Source organism: Dreissena polymorpha, chromosome 3 (assembly GCF_020536995.1).
Source record: "Dreissena polymorpha isolate Duluth1 chromosome 3, UMN_Dpol_1.0, whole genome shotgun sequence".
NCBI lineage: Eukaryota > Metazoa > Mollusca > Bivalvia > Myida > Dreissenidae > Dreissena > Dreissena polymorpha.
Window position 1 is genome coordinate 111,755,302 of NC_068357.1, and position 22,035 is coordinate 111,777,336.

General features: G+C 36.0%; 1 protein-coding gene across 1 annotated transcript in view; it reads left to right on the forward strand.

Annotated features, from left to right (window-relative positions):
- Positions 1-18,809, forward strand: part of LOC127872502 (RPA-related protein RADX-like) — a 115,024-nt gene extending 96,215 nt beyond the window's left edge. Inside the window, exons 9-11 of the mRNA XM_052415828.1 lie at positions 8,337-8,443; positions 15,248-15,325; positions 18,777-18,809. Coding sequence (XP_052271788.1) covers positions 8,337-8,443; positions 15,248-15,325; positions 18,777-18,809 — 218 coding nt within the window. The remainder of the gene's footprint in view (positions 1-8,336; positions 8,444-15,247; positions 15,326-18,776) is intronic.
- The last annotated feature ends 3,226 nt before the right edge of the window (positions 18,810-22,035 follow it).

A 22,035-nucleotide genomic window follows, 5' to 3' on the forward strand; every position in this document is an offset into this window, starting at 1 on the left:
TCAATCATTTAGCATGGTGTCCGCTCTCTAATTGAAGTAGTTTTCATCAGATCTTCATCAACTTTGGTCAGAAGTTGTGTCTAGATGATATGTAGGTCAAGTTCAAAAATGGGTCATTTTAAAGTTATCAAGTTGTCCAAAGCCTTAAAACGGGCGTATCTTGTGACAGTTTGGCACTCTTGTTGAAGGTGTAATTAAGCAATTTCGATATCCTAGTTCATTCAGATCGATGTATGCCAACCAGCCATCACTGTAGATAGCGGAACCCTTCTCCACGCGGCGAATGATTAATGGCAGCAATGTTTCTTTACTTCTGTCCGCAACTGGGTACAATATCACGTTGTCCAACATTCCAAATATCCATACTTTCATTCCCTTGTTTGGGTTCCCCTTGTGGTACTTGACTCGCCGTCCAAACAGTGATTCCTCGATCTCCATTTCTCCAGAAAGAACCAGTTCTCTAGTGTGCCTTTAGAAATGTTCTTTTAACAGTTCTCCCATGTACGATGCCCAGTTGACTGCCGTTTTCTTATAGTCCATTCCACTGAACTTGGCTCTCAGATACAGTGAACTCTTGTCAAGCTTTTGATGAATACAAGACAATCTTGGATTTCAAGTCTGGTCTTCTAAAAAAAGAGTTTGTGAATACTGCTCTTACGTGAATATGATTGTTCTTACAACGAAAATTTTCACCTCCTTTTCTCACAGTTCTTATCTTAACAGTCATCTCTCTTCCGCAAACTACACCGTCTGCATTTTGTCACAAATGAGGAAAGTATTCCAAGCTTTCGCAACCACTGCAAAATGACTGAATCTTCTGAACTAAATAACGCCTAAAAATAAATTCCATGGATTTTCTAAATCCCTCAAAGAAATCTTCAATAAATCTAACTTGCGCTCTCTATAATTCCCTCCACTATGCCTGGGACTTGGCATACTTTCACTTGCCATTTTGAATTTAACAGAACAAAATATTTCTTAGAAATGAAGTAGGAAAAAGTTTACTCACCTTTATTAACCCCCATTTCGTCCGTAATTGCTTATAATTGGTTCTCCTGGGTCCTTTTATGTCAATGTCAAAATTAATTGAAAAGTTTGTAACCGTAACACTGATTTACCACCAATGATAGGATGTTATTAGCATGTGTCCATAATTATAGGATTATCTTTTGGATGCGTGGGTATACCGACGAATAGTTCCATCAATATACTCGTATCTATTATTTGCCACATGGTATACATATAAATTGTAATTGCGCTTTTCAAAAAGCTTGTACATACTGCAAAAATGTCTGTAACCAATCTCTTGTGAACCCTTGCAGACAGCTGACTAGGCGTTCTTCTTCATCTTGGATGAACAACAAATCCTGAACACTGATCAACAGGCAAACTTCATCATCCTCTGTGACCATCCATAAGCATGAAATACTTTGTCTGAAATGGTTTCCAACCCACTTGTATGTGTCTTGTTTCTTGTTTTTATCAACAAAAATACACATTACTGGTATAAAAACAAATCATAATCTTAATATTATTAAGATTACCTTGCCTTCTTTAAGGAGAGAAATTTCCATATAAATCCAGATCTGTTTGTTTATTTGTCTTTAAGTCAGGTGTTCAAACTTCTTCAACAACTGTGAATGAGTGTTAAGTTGACCAATCACCAACTTTCAATCAAACTGACAGATCCGCCAATCAGATACTGTTTATCGCAGTAATTGAATGAGGGTTTTATAATAGAAAAAAAACTAGGTGATGGAGCAGTCTCTGATTTGGCGACTGGTCAGTGCTTTCAACCTACATGGAAAAGTCTTTTGTCATTACTTTTTTTAGTAAGTGCTTTCTGCAAAATATTCCTCATGATTCATTGTTTCACACAAGCCAGATTATAATCAATTGACTACAGAAATGTGTTGTTGGTTAAAAAAGTTTCAAAAATCTAAACATAAAAGGTGAAAAGCACTTCAGGCCTTTTGAGTTCTGAAGATGGTCCACCTTAACTTTGTCTTTTACATGATATTTATTATACCTGAACCTGAGATTGGGAGCAATATCCTCTAATGTAAAATCTGTCTTTTATTATCAAGTCATTCATGTTATAATAAGAAATTAATGTTGGCTTAGGACCAGTTTATTTCAACTGTTGTGAATCAATTTAAAGTCCGGGTAACAATCAGAGAAGCACATTTCCCATTATTGGATTTTCAGTTCCATGCAGAAAGCGTAGGCCTTCTCATGTGGGCTGCATTCATATCATGTCAGAGTTTATTTCGTTGATTAAAATAGTTTTTAAAGGTGTTAATAGTTATTAATATGGCAAGCTCCTGTCCATTTATTGTGGAGACAAGCAATAGGCAAGAGTTATGGGACCTTGTTTAAAAAAAAGGGATATATTTCATGTTATGAGATTTAGACTAAAATTCTGATAATTTGCTGCCTTAAAAATATGAACACAAACATGCATAGAAAAAGAACAAACACATCAAAATGAAATCATCAAATGATGAGTGATGAGAATATTTGCCAGTGATGCCTTCTTCAAAATAATAGTTTTCTGTTGATAGCTGCTAGACGCTATCTTCCCATTTATTCTTGCATACCGGATGATCACATAAAATCATGTGACTGCTGCTCATTCTTTACATTTGAAAGCAAGAAAACAAGAGGGTCTTAAAGGCCTACTATCGCTCACCTAAATGGGGCCTGGACATTCTAAGTAGTTTCTAAATATGTGACAGGCAGCATCAAATATGCGAGCTAATACTCAATGATATTTAATCATTTTATTTACAGAGAACACAACAAAAACATAAAGTAACAGTTAAGCATAATAATTTACATTCATTCAATTGTTATAATGTTCTTATTAAAATGCAAATTCTGTTGTAAAATTAAATAAAGAGAAAACAACTTTTCATGCTATTGTGTTTTTCTTGATACAACTTTTGTTGGACAATAACTGGCACAAGTTCATCCAAAGCAAAGGATGTACATTGAAACACTAAACCTTCAACAAACTCTCGATCATACTGGACTGTCTGTACATGAACACCTCTATGTAAATACACAACAAAGTTGCAAAATGCTCTTTTTGCACACACGCATCTGAAATTGTATCTGCGTGTAGTATCGTTGATTTCTTTTCAAATGGAGAGATTCCTTTTCCAACTAAAACCCAGTGTCTACATCCAAAATGTCCGTCGCACTTAACTCCTTATGCTTGTATGAGCATTTGACTTCTAGCAGTCCATCACCATGCAGGGCAGGCACATGATCGAAGTCCATCTGGTGTTGCTGCAAAAATAGGAAAGTGCCTATCCACAATCAAACTATAGTCACTTACTTTAAACAGTTCATGCACTTTTTCCTTTTGCGCAGCGTACATGTTCTTCGCTTCTTGCTCGTATTTATTTCCAAAAGCAACCACTTCAACCTTTGAAAGATTGGTGTGCTTCACTTTCCATATTTTATTCAATACGTTCTCGCGTGAGGTTGTCAATCTCAATGTCTTGTTATCATGCACAATTGAAGCAGTTATCTGTCCCTTCATAATTTTTTTCACAGCAAACTCTGGCTTTGGCAGGGCATCATTTTTTGGAGGTTTTCACACTGGACTTCAGTGACTGAAAAATCTTTCACGAAATCCGCACATCGACAGTCAAACATTTTCCCAGTACACTCCTCGTGACTAAGTTGACGGTAACATGTCAATAGCTGAAAAAGCATTTCAAAACATGACTTATTGAACAACGCGCAAATTTAAATAATTGTGTTTTCTATTTATCAGACGGTTAACACTGACTTTGAGTGTTGAGTGTGCCCATTTGGTTATGTCACTCAAAACCAGGATGATGAAGAATTATTTTGGGGGGCAAAAAAATAAACTGAAATCATATCATATTTGCATCATATTTGTACATTACCAAACTTTATTTACATAAATCTTTATGTGGCAAATTAAATATTTGAAATTATTGTACAATTACGTTAACAAAATGGTTAATATTCATTTAAGCGCAAACTTACTGGGGGAAGATCTTCGTCTTTTGATGCACTGTCTGTGTCAGACTCCTTTAAACAGACAACCTGCAGTTGGACAAATCCTCAGTTCTTTGAGGGCCCTCTTCTGTTCTTCTGCAGTGAGTCCTGCTACCTCCACTGGCTTTCTTTGGTTGACCTTTCGCTTGGTCTTTTTTTCCATATTTTGGTTTGGTGAAATCAATGTCAACCATTCAATGAGCAGTGACCTTAAAAACAAATATTGCTCATTAAATAGGATGTCTTTTTTCTTCCTTAATTTGTATCTTTGCATTTTAATGTGAAGTAATAGCGATACTGCACCCTTAAATAATAAACATTACAATGTTTCATTTCAATAAAGGCCTAACAGTTAACTTACCTTTTTACGCCACGATCTGTTCCAAGAGCATGCTAAACTTGTCTTGGACTCCTTGCTAATTAAACCTGCCAACTGCTTCGACCTTGAACAACATTGCAGCAATGTGACTTCATGCCTCTTCCAATCTGAAAGAAAGATTTTTTGTAAACAAGTTAGAATCTCACAAAATATTAATGACATTTATCAAGAAAGGTGAAAAAATAAATCATGCTTATTTTGCTATGGTGGACATCATTTTAAAACCATGCTTATTGTCCCCTACCGGTTTCACTCTGTGAGTCTGTCTGTCTGTCACACTATTCTGGATCCTGCGATATTTTAAAAGTTCTTCATATTTTTAAATGAAACTTGAAACATGGTCAGATGGCAATATTGAGATTATGCACGTCTTTTCATTTCGTTCCAACATCAAGAATTATAGTTGCTATGGCAACAACAACAAAAAATTCTGACAATGGTGGAGCCGGTAGAGGACATATATTGCTTGGCAATAGTCTTGTTTTACTATGGTTTACAACATTTTAGTATAACAATACTCACCCTGCTTTGCAGATGCAATGTGCAGCCACAACATATCCCTTCTCTTTGTTGAGGCAGACCCATGGGTCATGCTGTTTGTCGTTCACCCTCTGCTAAGATGCAAATTTGGCTTTTAGATAGCACACAGGAACGTCCTCACTCATTCTGTTACAATAGCACGTTTGCACATGTCCAGAGATAAAGTAATTGTACCCATCTAGAGATTTCACTGCTCTCATTTTCTCGCGCTTGTATTGGCATGGCGTGTCAATCAGATAGCCATAGATGCCTGCATAGTTGACAACTGGCCAACATTTTACGGATTTGTTTTATCCCTTCATGTAATAAAAAAATTGAAAAAACAAACAGACTTCAAAAAAGAGTAATAAACTTGTCGTTAAACATAACACTTTTAAGCTAATATTTAATTAAAGTGCTTACAAAATGCAATTTACTGGAAACTGGTTACATATAACACATAGTTTGAACTGGGAAGTAGAAAATTCCTCAGGTCTGTCATGAAAACAAAAATAGGGATAGCTAAAGCTCAACCTATTTTAATTTTCTAAGCCTCGCTGGATAAACTTTTTTCATCCCGGCATCAACCATGTATTATCTTTAACTCCAGTATAAGCACAATGACTCATAATTACTTCTATCACAAACTTTTCTGTCTTTTTGTTGGTATACATATACTTCCTGAGGATCTTCAATTATGACGCGATGTAGAGATCATTGATTTTCATATCTATTTCTATCGGCATTCCCTGAAAGTTTCGGATTTCTATGTAAAATGTGTCAATTGATCCACGATTTGAAATGCCGGAAGGGTAAAAGGTATCTTTAGCATGGTCTTACAGTGTCTGGACAGCCAGTGTTTTATCAATAGTCAGGTGTCAAATGCCTCCCCCACCTGTCTGCCTCACTTGTTTATGGCTCTTTGACTTCTCGTTTTAATCCATCCAACCAAGTTCAACTTTTTTCGACGTTCTTTCTGCAGATAAATTTCCAGGTTTGAAGCCTGGTCTCTTTACTCCCTGACGATTGCTCTTCATTTAGAGCACAATTCTGTTAAGGCATTTGACACTTCAACAGATGCGGTATTAGACTGGTTACTTCTGCAGAAGGCATGAACAGCAACTCTATCTCTTATTTAATTACGGAAGGATTTTGCCAGCTAAAGCTAAACCTATTTTAATTTTCTACCTTTCACTAAATTTCACCTTACTGGTGCGGCTTTCCCCCCTGACCCTTTTTAGCAGCACTCTGTACCTTTTGTGACCATAGATATTTCTCTTATTTACCACATTTTAAGTGGCTGGAATTTTTCTGTGAAAAAAATATAATAATATTTTAATAAGAAGCACTTAATTGTATTTAAGTATTTTAAATCTTTTAACACCAGAAGAAAGTGTAATAACTAATAAGACATGTCATCATGTGCACATGAAATGTTCATATAAGAGCATATAGAATCTGATACATTCTAACAGACTAAGCACAAAAATTGTCTCAACTTGGCTCAAGGCTCAAAAGGTTACTTAATCTGGTAAGTGGTGTCAACAAAACAGCTATAAACGTTCCAACATTGATAAATCTCGCCGTCCAGAATGTAGACGCCAAACCACTACAGTATCCGCAGAAATACAATAAATTTCTAATACCATACAGAGATCTAGTACTGTTATAGATAATTTAATAGGAAAAATCAAAACAGAACTTTCTTCTCATTCTATTCTGTACTGAAAATGGCGTTTTTTATCAAAAGGAATAAACTGTCGCTATATTTGCAGTTACGGCAGTATAGGCCCAATCCCTGAAAGAGTGTTGGTGTAAATGACTTAACCTTGTGAAAGGATAGTCAATTATTGCTTTCGCACACGCTACCTGTTTTGATCTGATACCTCTTATGATTGGTAAGCTATGACGTGCGCATGTCATAGCTATCGCATGCGCACGTCAAAGCTATGGTGTGCGCATGTCATCGCTATTGTGTGCGCACGTCATAGCTATCGCATGCGCACGTCATAGCTATCGCATGTGCACATCATAGCTATGGCGTGCGCACGTCATGGCTATCGTGTGCGCACTTCATAGCTATAGTGTGCGCATGTCATAGCTATCCGGTGCGCAGGTCATAGCTATCGCATGGGCTTGTCATAGAGACCATTAAATAAAACATTTCCTATGTCCCCTTTACCCTTTATGCCACCGTACATTTGTTTTATGAGATATGTTAATATGATCAAAATAGGTAGTTTCATCTCTAAAGAATCTTTGGATATACAATCATGTAAATGTTGTTACAAAAGCAGTACATTTTTTATTGTATCAATAATTAATTTACATAAATGTCATTTTAACAATGAAACTCATGAACCTATCTTACCAACTTACATAAAAACAATAGAAGTTACCAGTCCTAAAGAAAAATTGAAAGGTTTATCTTTTATAGTCTGAGGAAAATCAAAAGTTTGGACTTACGTGTACAGGTTATTAGTGTAAGGTATTATGGTGAGTGTTTAGCATAGTAGTCAGGTCAAATGGTGTGCGTTTGTCATAGTGGTGAGGTCAAATGTGTGTTTGTCATGGCGATCAGGTCAAATATTTGTTCTTAAAAGTGATGAGGTCAAAAAGTGCGTGTTTGTCATAGTGGTGAGGTCAAATGGTGTGTGTTTGTCATAATGGTGAGGTTAAAAGGTTTGTGTTTGTCATAGTGGTGTGGTCTAAGTCGGTGTGTGTTTGTCATAGTAGTCAGGTCAACTGGTGTGTGTTTGTCATAGTGGTCAGGTTACATGGTGTGAGTTTGTCATAGTGGTGAGGTCAAATGGTGTGTTCTTCAAAGAGGTGAGGTCAAATAGTGTGTTTTTGTCATAGTGGTGAGGTCAAATGGTGTGTGTTTGTCATAGTGGTGAGGTCAAATGGTGATATTAAATGGAGTGTGTTGTCATAGTGGTCAGGTTAAATTGTGTGTCAAAGTGGTCAGGTCATATGGTGTGTTTTTCAAAGTGGTCAGGTCAAATGTGTGTTTGTCACAGTGGTCAGTTCAAATGATGTGTTTGTCAAAGTGGTCAGGTCAAATGGTGTGTGTTTGTCAAAGTGGTCAGGTCAAATGGTGTGTGTTTGTCATAGTGGGCAGATTAAATGGCATGTGTTGTCATAGAGGTCAGGTCAATTTTTGTGTTTGTCATAGTGGTCAGGTCTAATGGTGTTTATCATAGTGGTCAGGTCAAATGGAGTGTTTGTCAATGTGGTCAGGTCTAATTGTGTGTTTTGGGTCATAGTGTTTAGGTTAAAAAAATTGTACTTAATCTTACCTGGTCAATTTATTTCTACCCCATTGGTTATCATGGTTATGATAAAAAAAAAAAATGTCATCCTCTGTATCTTTGTCTTCCTTTTTGGTATGTTTTTTTAGACAAGTTTGGTCGTGACACTGGTGGTTTCTGGGTGCGACGCTGGATACAGCTACAAGATGGCACCAGTTGCAAGCCATTCCATCTGCAATTGTACAAAGTTGCCGAGGTAATTTATTATTTTGTGTAGGTTCAGTTTACATGATACACTGTAACTCCAATATAACGCAGATGACGGGGTCCAAGCCACGCAACAGCGTTATAAACGGATCCCGTTATAAGTTTTGAGTTCATTTATTGCAGGGGGCTATAAAAACAGGTATAGTATAGCCTATAATACAGGTCCTGTGTATTACCCTGCTGTGTTGTCATCCGAAAATACATGCATATAAACCGAATCGTATCGATAACATGATACATACCGCTTTTCTAATGTGCACATTAATCTGATAATCCAATAAAGTTACATCACTTAAAAAAAAATAATCTTGAACATTTATGACGATAAATATGTTTACGAATTTTGTAAGCACAACTATATGCATACGCCATTTTTCAGAAGTGTAAAGAGAACAGTGCATTATGGGGCAGAGCTTTCATTGGACAAGCGAATTTGAATTTAGCTTGAATGCAATATGATACATGTACAAATTGCGTCATACGCCGTCATGCAAAAAACGTGCTTTTCGGGGACTTTTTGATACCGGGCAAAAATGAAAGTGAATCTCTGCTAACAATTACACTGCGTTAGCATGTAATGAAATCATCTGGATTATTTAATTAATGTCTCGTACACAAACTGAATTAAATGACTAAATACTAGAATGATAATGAAATGACAAAAAAACTTGTTTTATACTGTGCGCAGTATATTTCAAAGCTGCTCCTTTAATATAAAGTCAGATTGCAATCAAATAAAGGTAAGAAGGTTTTTATCGTTGTGAATAACTTAAATTTTATAATTATCTCGCTTGCACTTACCTTATTGAAATTAGCGCACCGAACCGTTCTGATAGGGAATACATGTAATAAACACTGACTCGCATGTTTTCACACCTTTATTGACATTACACAACAGATTAACACTAATTAGCTGTCGGGTGGCGTTTTACCTCCAATCGATTAAAATCAGTTAAACGGACGGATAAAGCAATCAAGCTGTGATCGCCGCCTTCTTTGAATTTTCTGAAAATTTATGAAGTTGCATATCATGGATTTGAATCAGAAATGGAAGGTTGGAGAAAAAACGGGATCCAAGCACCCCCTGCGTTATATTGGACACAGCGTTATAACGGACCGCACTTTATTGGAGCTACAGTGTAACAATTAAAATCTTGATAGCCTCCTCATCAAAAGTGTTTATATTGTATAATGCAGTTTCTTAATTGGAAGTCATCGTTGTGTTGTGTCATCTGATGACAGAAACGAGCTTAATTTAATTTTCATTTCCCTGTCAGAGTGGCAAAGAGAAGTCTGTCCTGCACGCATTCTTTTTTGGATTTTTTCCTTAGTTTTGAAATATTTCTTTGATTTTTTGTAATTAAGTCTACCTATATGAGTAATAGATCATGTTCGAGTTTCGTTCCGCTTCATTGATTTTTATGCTCCCCCAAAATTTATTTTGGGGGGAGCATATAGTCCCCCCTTCGTCTGTCCGTCCGTGTGTCCGTCTGTGCATAATTTGTGTCCTGGCTATTTCTAAGCAACTAATGACCGGAATTCAATTAAACTTTATGGGAAGCTGCACTACCAAGAGGAGATGTGCATATTATCAGCGGGTTCTGGTCGGATGATTTTTCACGGAGTTATGGCCCTTTGAAATTTTCTATAAAAAATTATTGTTCCCCCAACTACTGTGCCCTCAAGACGTTTCCTTTTATCTGAATATATAGTGCAATATTGCAAGAAAAAAAAACCTTTGGAGAGCATCACCTGTCTCCGATGGTTTCTTGTTTTTAGGAGTTATGGGTCTTGGATTTAGAAATTTTCTTAAGATAATACTTTTTTGGAAAACATTTCTTAAAGGCTTTAAGATATTAACTTGATTTTTGGTATGCGAGTCAACCTGCAGCAGTTACAGATAAAGTTCGAATGTCATTTGGGTCCTTTGATTTTTTCTTTGGCAGAATTATTGGCCTTGGACTTTAAAAAATTCTCTACAATAGCAGTTTTTCATACTTTTTTGCTTAACGCATATTACCTGATTTTTGGTGTGTGAGTCAACATAGTATGACTTACAGATCAAGTTTGAGCATTGTTCCAGTGCATTGAGTTTTTACGAAGGTACTGTCCGTTGACTAAGGTTTTTGTTTTTTAAATAATAATAATTTTCCGGGATTTTTTTCCGAAACGCTATCATTTAGGAAAAATAATGATTTAGATGTTTTCTTTTATAACATGATGTAAAACTTAATTTAAAGTGAAGAATGCTTTTTTATTTTTTTTATTACATGTTGTTTTTAACATCAATATTAAATCATCTAGTATTCGAGGAAACTTTACAGCTGTATGAAATGCTAATTTTCACATATGTTGAGAAGGCTTTCACTTAACACGCATAACAAGGTTTAAAACCAGTAAACTTTATTTCTTCCCTATTGAAAGGGGTTGCAGACAAGGAGATCCCCTCTAATGTTATATTTGTATCCTCTGCCCTGAAGTTTTGTCACTTGTATTGAGAGATAACAAGAATATAAAAGGTATAACAATACATGGAATTGAACATAAATTTTCCCAGTTAGCGGAGGATACTACTATTTTATTAGACGGCTAAGAACAATTGTTAAATGAAACACTAACTGTTGTACATGATTTAAAAAATTTAGGTCTCAATGTTAACTTTGATAAAACAAAATGGTGTATGGATTGGCAAACACAAATAAAGTTCTCATACCATAAAAAGAAAATGGAAATTAAACTGGATGCAAGACAACTTTAAACTCCATGTTTTCCTGTCAAAAATATTTAAAATAAATTACAATAAAAAAAAAATTAAAATGGAAAATATCCTGAAAATTTGAAAAGAAGAACTTAAATACCAATTGGAAATATTGTTATTGTGAAAACACTTATTGTATCATTATTCAATCACTTGTTCATATCACTGCCTTATCCACCTAATACCATTTTAAAGTCAATAAAATCTTCTATTTTGACTTTTATTTGGGACGGGTATAGTAAAGTAACGTTTACAACAATAGATAACGAATATAGAACGAAAATGGAGGTTTAAACATGATAAATTTGGATGCATTTATTCTAGCATTGAAACTTACCTTTTTGCTAAAAATGCAATCCTTCAATCTCAGAGGAATTTGGATTTATATCTCACAACTGTACTTAGATACTTATAGGGTCAATCCGGGTTAACTCGGACACTTTTCAGTTCTCATCAATAGCCATGTTTTCAAATGACCTACACAACGTGATATTTCGGATTATTAAAGGCTTCCGAAAGCATCAAACGGTTCTCCTAGAATTTTATCGTTATGAGCACACAAATCATATGCGGATCTATTGTAAATTTTAAGCAACTGTCGTAACCGCGGACCTTGAAAAGGAAGGTAAAACTTGGACAGGACTTGGAAAATTTCAAACAAGAAGGTAAAAGTCGGACACGTGTATGAATTTTAAAAAATTGATATAGGCTTCATCTTCGGTAATCACTTATTGTATAAGGTGGTATACAGGAAGCTAATGGATACATACTGAAGTTAATGTCTCTAGCAGATACTCTAAATAATCCAACAAAACATTCTTGGTGGTGGTAAGTTTTACTAACATCTAACTAGCCCCACGAAAATAAAATATCTATGCTATTAAGCAAATTCTGGTTAGTAAAATGCCACAACTACGTGGATTTTAATTTCATTTTTTTCTATAGTTTATTTTGTCTTTTCTTTTCTGCCTTTTTCTTTTTAAGAGCTAAAGAAGCTTTCTTCTCTGATATGATTACTTCACTGGTTAGGAGACGGTGAGAGGTAATGGCCTTGCATTTTTATGTCCCCCACTATAGTAGTGGGGGACATATTGTTTTTGCCCTGTCTGTTGGTCTGTCTGTTGGTCTGTTGGTCTGTCTGTTTGCGCCAACTTTAACATTTTGCAATAACTTTTGCTATATTGAAGATAGAAACTTCATATTTGGCATGCATGTGTATCTCATGAAGCTGCACATTTTGAATGGTGAAAGGTCAAGGTCATCCTTCAAGGTCAGAGGTCAAATATATGTGGCCAAAATCGCTCATTTTATGAATACTTTTGCAATATTGAAGATAGCAACTTGATATTTGGCGTGCATGTGTATCTCATGGAGCTGCACATTTTGAGTGGTGAAAGGTCAAGGTCATCTTTCAAGGTCAGAGGTCAATTATATGTGGCCAAAATCGCTCATTTTATGAATACTTTTGCAATATTGAAGATAGCAACTTGATATTTGGCATGCATGTGCATCTCATGGAGCTGCTCATTTTGAGTGGTGAAAGGTCAAGGTCAAGGTCATCCTTCAAGGTCAGAGGTCAAATATATGTGGCCCAAATCGCTTATTTTATGAATACTTTTGCAATATTGAAGATAGCAACTTGATATTTGGCATGCATGTGTATCTCATGGAGCTGCACATTTTGAGTGGTGAAAGGTCAAGGTCATCCTTCACAAGGTCAAGGTCATCCTACAATGTCAAACATCATATAGGGGGACATTGTGTTTCACAAACACATCTTGTTGAGACTGATTTGACTTGAAAGAAATGCTGCCTCAATGGCTGCTTCCACTTTTGGAGATGACGGTACGACTGGCTCGGACTGTCATTGAGTTGGCAGAGCTGTAGACTACCAAAAGCTACTTCGAGACCATCTGAATATACGATCTGAAAATAATTGTTTGCATTTCATGTATTCACTAGAGGATCCAGGGGTGGGGCAACTGATGCATACACATATATACATCTTGGTTGGGTAATGAAGATTTTATAAAATCATAAGTTTATTCTGTTTATGTAAAGGCAACAACGCGCTTGTCGACGGAGCAATGACCTCTGTAGCCGGTGCTGGAGTATCATTCGGGATACTTGGCGCAAAGGCAGCTTCAGGGACTGCACTAGTATTCAGAGGATGAATCCCACATGCCCAGAACCCACTCTTGATGTTAGACTGGACTACTGCGTTATCCCAAGCAACGTGAAACAATGAGGGGAATGAACACTTATTGACGAGGTTAAGTGCATTCTGTATCAAGAACTCTGAACAAGCACTGTTGTAATACTTGTTCAGAGGTCCATAAGCAGATCTTTCAAATGGCTGGAGGTTGTGGGTCGTGTGTGGCGGCAATGCTAGCACGTGGATGTTCTCCTCCATAGCGCACTGCAGCAACCCTAGCGTCTCGTTCGAGATGTGCCCATCCAGAATGAGTAACTGGGGATGCTCTGGACCAATAGCGGGAAGGAACATGTTGAGAAACCACTTCTCTCCACTATCGTCAGTCATCCGTTCTTTTGATAGAACCAGCGGGCGCCAGGAAGAGCGTCGGTGGTGTTGAATCCATGGAGAGATTTGCTTGTTTTCCCCTTAACAATGAACATGGGTGGCGCACGCTAGCCCTGAGCCTTGACGCACACCATCAGAGTTATATTTGTAGACTAGCTACTTGTTCTTGAAACAATGTCTCACCGGTGTTAAAGCAAATTCTTCAGTCCATGTGCTTGTTTTCACTTTCCTCAAATCCTACTGGGGTTGAATAGGCTCCTGATGATACAACTTTCTGAACTATGACTGTGGAAGGCCAATGACAGGGTCTGGCGGCCCATCTTTGCAGGATGCTGGGACAATGTCCAGCCCTTCAAGGATAGTGGCAAGGTCAGTAAAGTACCTGCCAACCGGGAGGTGGTTCATCATCCTAGCTCTTGTGCTAGTCTTATTTTGAGTTCAGGATATCTATGCTTAACCCCTTCCCACCAGTCCTTCGCAGCAACAAAATTGCGGTAGCGGGAACCGATTTTGGTACGTTTGCATAGTACATTTGTTCGTTTAAGAACAGCGGCCTGCAGCTGCGCCTCGTCGTACTGCACTGTTTTACTCCTTTTTTAGTGGGACATATTTCTTTGGCATGTTTTCTGTATGTACAATATGTAAGCTTTTTATGCCTGGTAGGGTGGCATAAAGCAGTTGAACTGTCCGTCCGTCCAAAAACTTTTAACATTGGCCATAACTTTTGCAATATTGAAGATAGCATCTTGATATTTGGCTTGCATGTGTATTTCAAGGAGCTGCACATTTTGAATGGTGAAAGGTAAAAAAAAACAAATCCAAGGGAAGTAACAAGCTCTAAAGGGAGATAATTTATATTTATCATTTGGCAGGTACAGATCATTTTCACATGGGAAGTAATATTTTTTAAAGGGATATAATCCAAATAAAAAATATAATCAAAGCGGTGCAGTAAACCATATGGAGTAATTCAACCAAAAACTTAAGCGTATTATGGTGTTTGTAATTGGAATAGGTCATTGCTCGCGTAAAAAGATTGGATGGCCTTTGAATAAATATTTCTTTACAGTCTATTATCACTGTACACTTCTTGTATTTCAATCGTAATGACCTTGGCATGTTTTTGAGAATAGTTCCCTTGCAAGGACATCTTATCAGAACTTTCAACTTTTTTGCAATCATCGGCACACAGTTCGAAAAAATCTTGGAGACTTGAGTTGGGCATATGTTGAATCTTATAGTAAGATCAGCGTTTGTTAAGTTTAGTTAAAGTTTCATCAACAGAAACAGGAGTTGATCACCAGCATTCAAATTTCCGATTCTCTTAAAGCTAAGGCTGACTGATGTCAGAATCCACATAAAAACTGCACATGATGACCAGTCAGTGTCTTTATTTCATAATTTTTCAAATTTGTATGTGTGATTTTTTTCTCCCCTAGTTCTTGTTTTAAGGTTCTATTTTCTTCCAACAGTCTTTGGTATTCTTGTTGCAGATAGCTGTAATTGGATTCAAGATCATTGACTTGGGTCTTCAGTTCTTTCAGTCTGGCATCTTTTGGATCTGGACCAGGGTCAGTTCCTGAAAATGAGGACACAAGTTTTAAGGAAAGAACAAAACATTGTTTACATGCAGACTGTTAAGCGAACATGGTCACATGCAAATATAAACGGCGTTTAAGCAGACATGCAAATATACAGGCTGTGTGAGCTTTCATTATCTCAATCAGTCACTGCATGTATAAGAGGAAAAGTTAGCTGTTTAATATATCAAACCGGGTCAGCTATTATAATTTTTGGATGCAGTTTGTGCCACTTTTCCAGTTTATATTGTATCTCACATGAACCGCTATGAGCATGAATTCAGTAAATCTTTAAAATAGTATTTATTGCTATGGCATATAGTTACTCTTGCACAGATCTACTGGCTTCATTCATAAAACTTTCATGGTTACCCTGAACGTCAAATATTGTTAGGAAAGCTTTTTACCTTTTTTTGACAAACTTCAGACTGTTTGAACCAAGCTCGAGCAAAGCATTTGCAGCAATGTCTTGATTTTCATCTACAGTACAGCCAAAGCGGAACAAACGTATTTCGCAATCCGCGGCGGCAAGGCGAAACGAGTCGATGCCGCGTCAGTCGTTGAAGCCGCGTCAGTGTGCGGCGGCAAGTCGCATTTTGGCGCGAAACTTCGCATCCGTCCGCCGAGGCATGCCGCGGTCCGCGACATGATGCCAAGTCGATGCGATCATGAAATATTTATTTTTTTTAATTATTAGTTACATGTAGTTAACAAATTTTGAAAGAACAATTATAATAATAATTAAAATCATAATAAATTTATTGTGCGCGGATTGTATTAGCATATACATGTAAGCATGGTTAATGTGTCTGGCCAATTATTAAGTTTGTTTCCCGCCCGTAGCGTATGTATTTCACACATAAACAAGGTCACGTAATTATGTTTTCGCACATACAAGTGGTCAAGGCTCCAGCATATGGTGGATTTATAAATTAATTGCATGTTTATTCCGCTATTATATTTTAGCTGAGAAAATTAGCAGTTTGAAGCCACATCAATAATCAAGACGGTGACGACGTTATTTGTAGTTTTGTTAATTATCAGCTTATTATAACTATTGTTTGAATATGCGTATATAAACACGTTTTATTTTGTTCATATTATACAGTTAATATCGCTACTAATTACCCGAGAATCCCGAATATTCCAGTTTTAAAGCAAATGCTGGTTAATATTTACGATACACAAACATTCTCGATATTTCCTTAAGTATCAAATACATTTTGGCATTTGTTACTATTTATAGAGATGATGAAATAACGTCTAATCGGGGCGTTTTTTTTCTCCACTGAACACGCGATTTACGCCTGACGTGATGTTCGTGTATTTATACAACACAAAATACACCCAAACTTTCCAAACGACGTTCTACATGTCTGCATACATTTTAATTTTCGCGCGCTTTTTATGAAACAAAGGATATTTTAGCACTGTTTTTTTTACGCTAGAATTTGCCAAAGGACGCGTTAGCATTAAAATTTGGAAGTGTGTTTCGGATTACAAATTTAATAATGATAATCGAACGAAACATAAACAGTTGCGCGTAATTTATTCTACGCTACACATACATGTATGTACATGTAGGTGGATATCTTTTCACTCGATCCGCCGCGTACGTATGCGGCGGATTTACTCCGCGAAAGTACGCGTGGTTAATACAGACTCGGCGTCGTTGCGCGGATCGATGCCGAGTGCCACGGCGATACGCCGCGTGAACACACGATTCGGCCGCCGCGGACTAATAATCTGGCCGTGGCGTAGCCGTGGATTATGTTTGTGCCGCTTTGGCTGTACTGTACCAGTACTGGTGTTAGGGCTAGTCTGCGCTGTACACGTCTCTGATGCCTTGAAGTGTCGATACCTGTTTATGCCATGGGTGTGAAACAGAGCAATGACGGCACATAACCAGGATGTTTTGGGTCTTCAGATGGCTCTCCTAAAAATATTAAAAATATGCTATATATAATCACTGCGTGTTTTGGGATGATTATATAGACAAGAACAATATGTTGTCTCAAAACTTTTCCAATTGTGACCAAGTTCCGACAACATGTGACTAGGAGCCCATTCCCTTACAGTTTCATCATTCGAAGGTACTGACACTACTGCCGGAGTATAGAAGCGAGCAGTCTGGTTCGTGATCAGATTGCATTTCAAGTTCCTTTTTGCCTGATGTAGCTTAAATCTCCTCTATAAATTCTTCTGTATAGGTCTATTTCATTTTTAACTATAAATAATGAGAAATTCTGTTTAAAAACAGTTTTAATGGAACAACAAATCTTCATCATGGACTTCCTCAACACAACAGTTTTCAAATGTAAATTATTTTGGTGTTGTAATGTTGATTGGTGGGGTATGGCCCATACTATGGACATACACTGATGCTGTAGTACAGAAAATCAATTTTGGTGCTTGCACACATTCCGGAAATTAAATTATTTATATAAATCTACAATTTATTTTATAACAATATTACACAGTACCTCCTACAAAGTGTTCGGAGCAAAGCAGATCATGATCTTTCGCTTCCCACAGCTGAGATGGACCGTAAAGTTTCATTTGCTTCATGGCCTTAATCTATCTCTTTCTTCTGTTTGTTTCTGTTTGAAATCTATTAAATTTAATTTTGCCTCCCTTTTTTGCCCTATTTGTGCACCCTAAAGCTGAATATGTATTCGACATAGTGGTTATATTTAGCAATACCAGGGTCTGTTTACGCTAGTGTCAACAATGGGGGTCAACAACGCTTTTTGTCTTCCAGTGGAAATACTGGTCATTAAGTAGGTGCGGGTGACGTTACTCGTCATAGTTCCTATATATGTATACATTTTTAGAAAGAAGAGACCATTCTGAATCCAGCAATATATATATTTTTTTTAATTATGTCCAAAATTAAACAAAATCTTAGGCTGTAAATTCGGCAAATGAAACTTTAAAAAAAAAAAAAAAAATAGTGGAAACATTTTCAACTAAATAAATCAATATGATTCAAAGTTTAAAATGTGCAAATATCAATGTACCAATTGTTCTAAATGTTTTACACTTTATAACAGTGAAAAAAATATTTAAATATTCCAACCAATACCAAAGTTATAATTATTATAGTGTACATTGGGAAATGCCCCCAAATTGCCAAATTAATTTGGTGGCATTGACATTGAAAAATACCAACACAGTAGAATTATTAATTTTATATTTATTATTGATGTAACCTTCAGTAAACCATACCTTTTATGAACATGTGAAAGGTAATGAATTTTTCAAAAAAATCGAATGCTTAATAATAATAATATTACTATAAAATAAGGAAATACAGTTAATGAAAAAAAAATCAAAAATCATGACAAATAAAAAAAATCACACAGTGCATGTGCAGATCCGTGAAAAGGGCCAGACTCTTGTAGTAAATGTCCATAAAAACTCTAATGTTTGTATGGTTCAGATGGCCAATCAGGTCTGTCACCACTCTGTGTGATGGGCCCTTCTCCTGATTGTCTTCCTTTTCAGTGTAGACTTGGAACTGGTAGATGTGGCCAGTTTCGCTCTACGCCAATGTCCACACTTTTATGCCCCACTTTGTTGGTTTCAATGGCATGTACTGACGAAAGCCCAGATGCCCCTTGAACTTCATCATAATTTCATCCACAGTAAAAATTGTGTAGGGAGTGTACATTTTCTTGAATTTTCGTTGAGATAGTTAAAAAAACACCTTATTTTTTAAAGTTTGAAATCTTGACTTCACTGGCACGCTTAAGTTTTTTGTACAAATACACAAATACTGTATGGGGATTGGTCAACAATATCAAACCCTTCCTTTATTCCCTTTTCATACTTCTGTCTTGTGGGTGTTGAAAATGCCTTTTCTAAAGCATGTAGAGCACTTTGAGCTTCTAGCTCCTCCTGAGAGCACTTAGTTGGCTTGGGTTGCATGCTGCTTTCTCTTGTTTTCTCATCGCTGTGTGTCTAGTTCAAGTGAGGCTTCATGTGTTCATCTCTGATGACAGTACTATCAACAGGATAAATAAAAGATGATTTTAAACTGTTCAGTGGTTTGTAGAACTTCCGGAAAATCCTCTTTTAACTTCTCCGAAAATATTTCCTTCCATAAGAGAACTCCAGGGTAATTTCTTGTATGAACCCTTGCAACCTGGGGCGGAATTCTGAAACTTTCTTAGACAAAATATTCACTAAGAATTCATGTTTTTTCTAAGTATTTTACTATAACTGTAATATTTTCTTAGTTTTTGTCTTAGAAACGTTCTTATTTTTTAGAATTTTCTAAGAGTTGCCGAATTTTACTAAGAAAGGTAGAAACCTCTACACCTGTCTAAAACTTATAGAATTTTCTTAGAGAAATTTTTTATCAGCCATTTTGTGTTATAAAAACAAAGCTCAAATTTCACGTCAAACTATCACAGGTAAGTTAAATATAACATCGTTAAACAATGTTTACATTGTAAATGATGTTAAAGCAACTAATATGTAAATATTTAAAGTAACATACATATCCATCTCTCGTTTACAAGTGTACACACGCATTTAAAATATTCAAATTCACCACAATATATGTTTACAGTTATTATCATCCTACAATTTATTATTTTGTCGAAACCTTCACTTTCCTATTATACAAAATACGAAACTGTATAGTGACGAAACCTCCTTAGAGACTTTTCCGTCACAACAAATATGGCGGACGTATCCGTTTGTTTACATCTTTGAAAATTTTAAATGAACGTTTCCAATGTAAATAGAGACATAACGATTGAAAAGCACATCATCTCTTGTGCTTTCAAGTTAAATGCTCATAATTTTAGCAAACTGTATGGATTTATAAATTGGTATCAATTCTTAAATTGGAGAAAGTGTAAGTTATCACATGTCAATTTACTACCATTTTCACTACCGTTTGACTTGGCCCTGCAACCACTTCCAAGTATTGTGCATGGGAAGGTATTGCTCTGAAAATAGTTTGTTTCATGAAGCGTATATGTAAGCGCACACAATTTTGCTAATAAAAAAATCAATGAAGCATTATTGATAATTCTTGGTTATGCAGTTTTGTATGATTTTTTTTTGCACTTGTTTTTGTATGATGTTTTTAAGCAGGAAATAGATAAAACTGAACTTGTTTTATGATTGTGCATGTGTTTTCTGTAGTTTGTCTTGAATATTACATTAATGAGTATGAACATTAAATGCCTAATCATATATAAAAAGATAAAACAGTAGTATACTGTTTATCTGCATTTTACTTAAAAGATTATAAATAAGTGTCATACACAGCTGATAAAGACTCCAACTGACTGAAGCTGGAGTCAAGTGCCACACCTGCAGCACCAGCGATTGAAGGCGACTCAATGCCTATGACATTCATGATCGCCTCTGTTACGATGTCGAGATTTTTTTGCAAACAACCTCCTCCTTAAATTAAAAAATTCATTCAAGAATTTATGGATGTGTGGTTAAAATTATATAATAACATTTATGAATTTATTCCAAACTTAAATCAGAGTTTTACTCTTGTATAATTTTAAACTTGCTACTATCAGTGTACGGTAATGACTTAATTCAAACAACTGAATTTTTGAAGGTGTATTGAAACATCATTACCAACAGGTTTTTACTTGACAGCAAAATTAAACAGTGGCTACATTGTTAAAAATGACATGATAAGTCTCAATTTTGTTGATACATGTACTTTACATGAAGATGACTTTCATTTTCAAAGTGATATATAAGACATACATGTATATGAACAAAATACTGGGTACTCATTTCAGAGGTAAAGCATTACAAAGCATTACAATTTATAATATTCTTTTCCTTGTTATATAAATATTTTATTTCTCATTTTGCAATTCATTGATGACTACCAGTCAGTGCACGGTCTCTCACGTAATCCGTGTAGATTATGTGAAGCTTGGCCACTAGGTTGAGCCACTTTTTTTCAAGCTTGTCAGCTGATCTCGTCTTGCTTGCTTTGACATTATACAGGTCTGACACTCTTGCCCACATCTTCTTTTTTGTTTGGCTTGTTATTCCTGTTATTAAATATATTTATTTCATTCATAAAACAATTAACATGCTATAAGCATTGATTCTATTGTTTAAAATGAAGCAAATAAATTGGTATGAAGATTTTGATTGTTATTATTATTATTATCTTCCATTTTTAAGTTCATGAGATTAGAGAATGGGAATGTGCACCTTTTTGGATCAAACTATACTTTTGATTATTGCAACTACTTTAAGCTAGGTTGAAATATTTGTATAAAGTTACTCGTTTAATAATGTACAGCAACAACTGTATGTTCAATGGTAAAATTGCAAAATCTGCTAGAAACATTTAACTATAATTTCAGGGCCAAAAAACTTCTTCACAAGGGGCATTTTTTTCTTCCGCTTAATCAAAAAGTCCCTTTCCCATACAGAAATTTCTTTAAAATCATGCATTTTTCTCTAAATTTCCAATTTACGTCAGTATTTTTCATTCCCAAAAACCAGAAAAGTGTGTCTTTTTTCCCTGAAAAAAAGGCTGTGGCCCTTTTCCCAAAGTTGGTGTTTTTGGTCTGAATTTGGTTACCTTCAGTAAATCTGTGTTTAAGAAGTTCATGGTTGCTCAATCCGTTTAATCCACAATCTTCTGCCATCAAATTACAGAGGATAAGACAATCATCTAACGAAAATTTTTGCTCCCT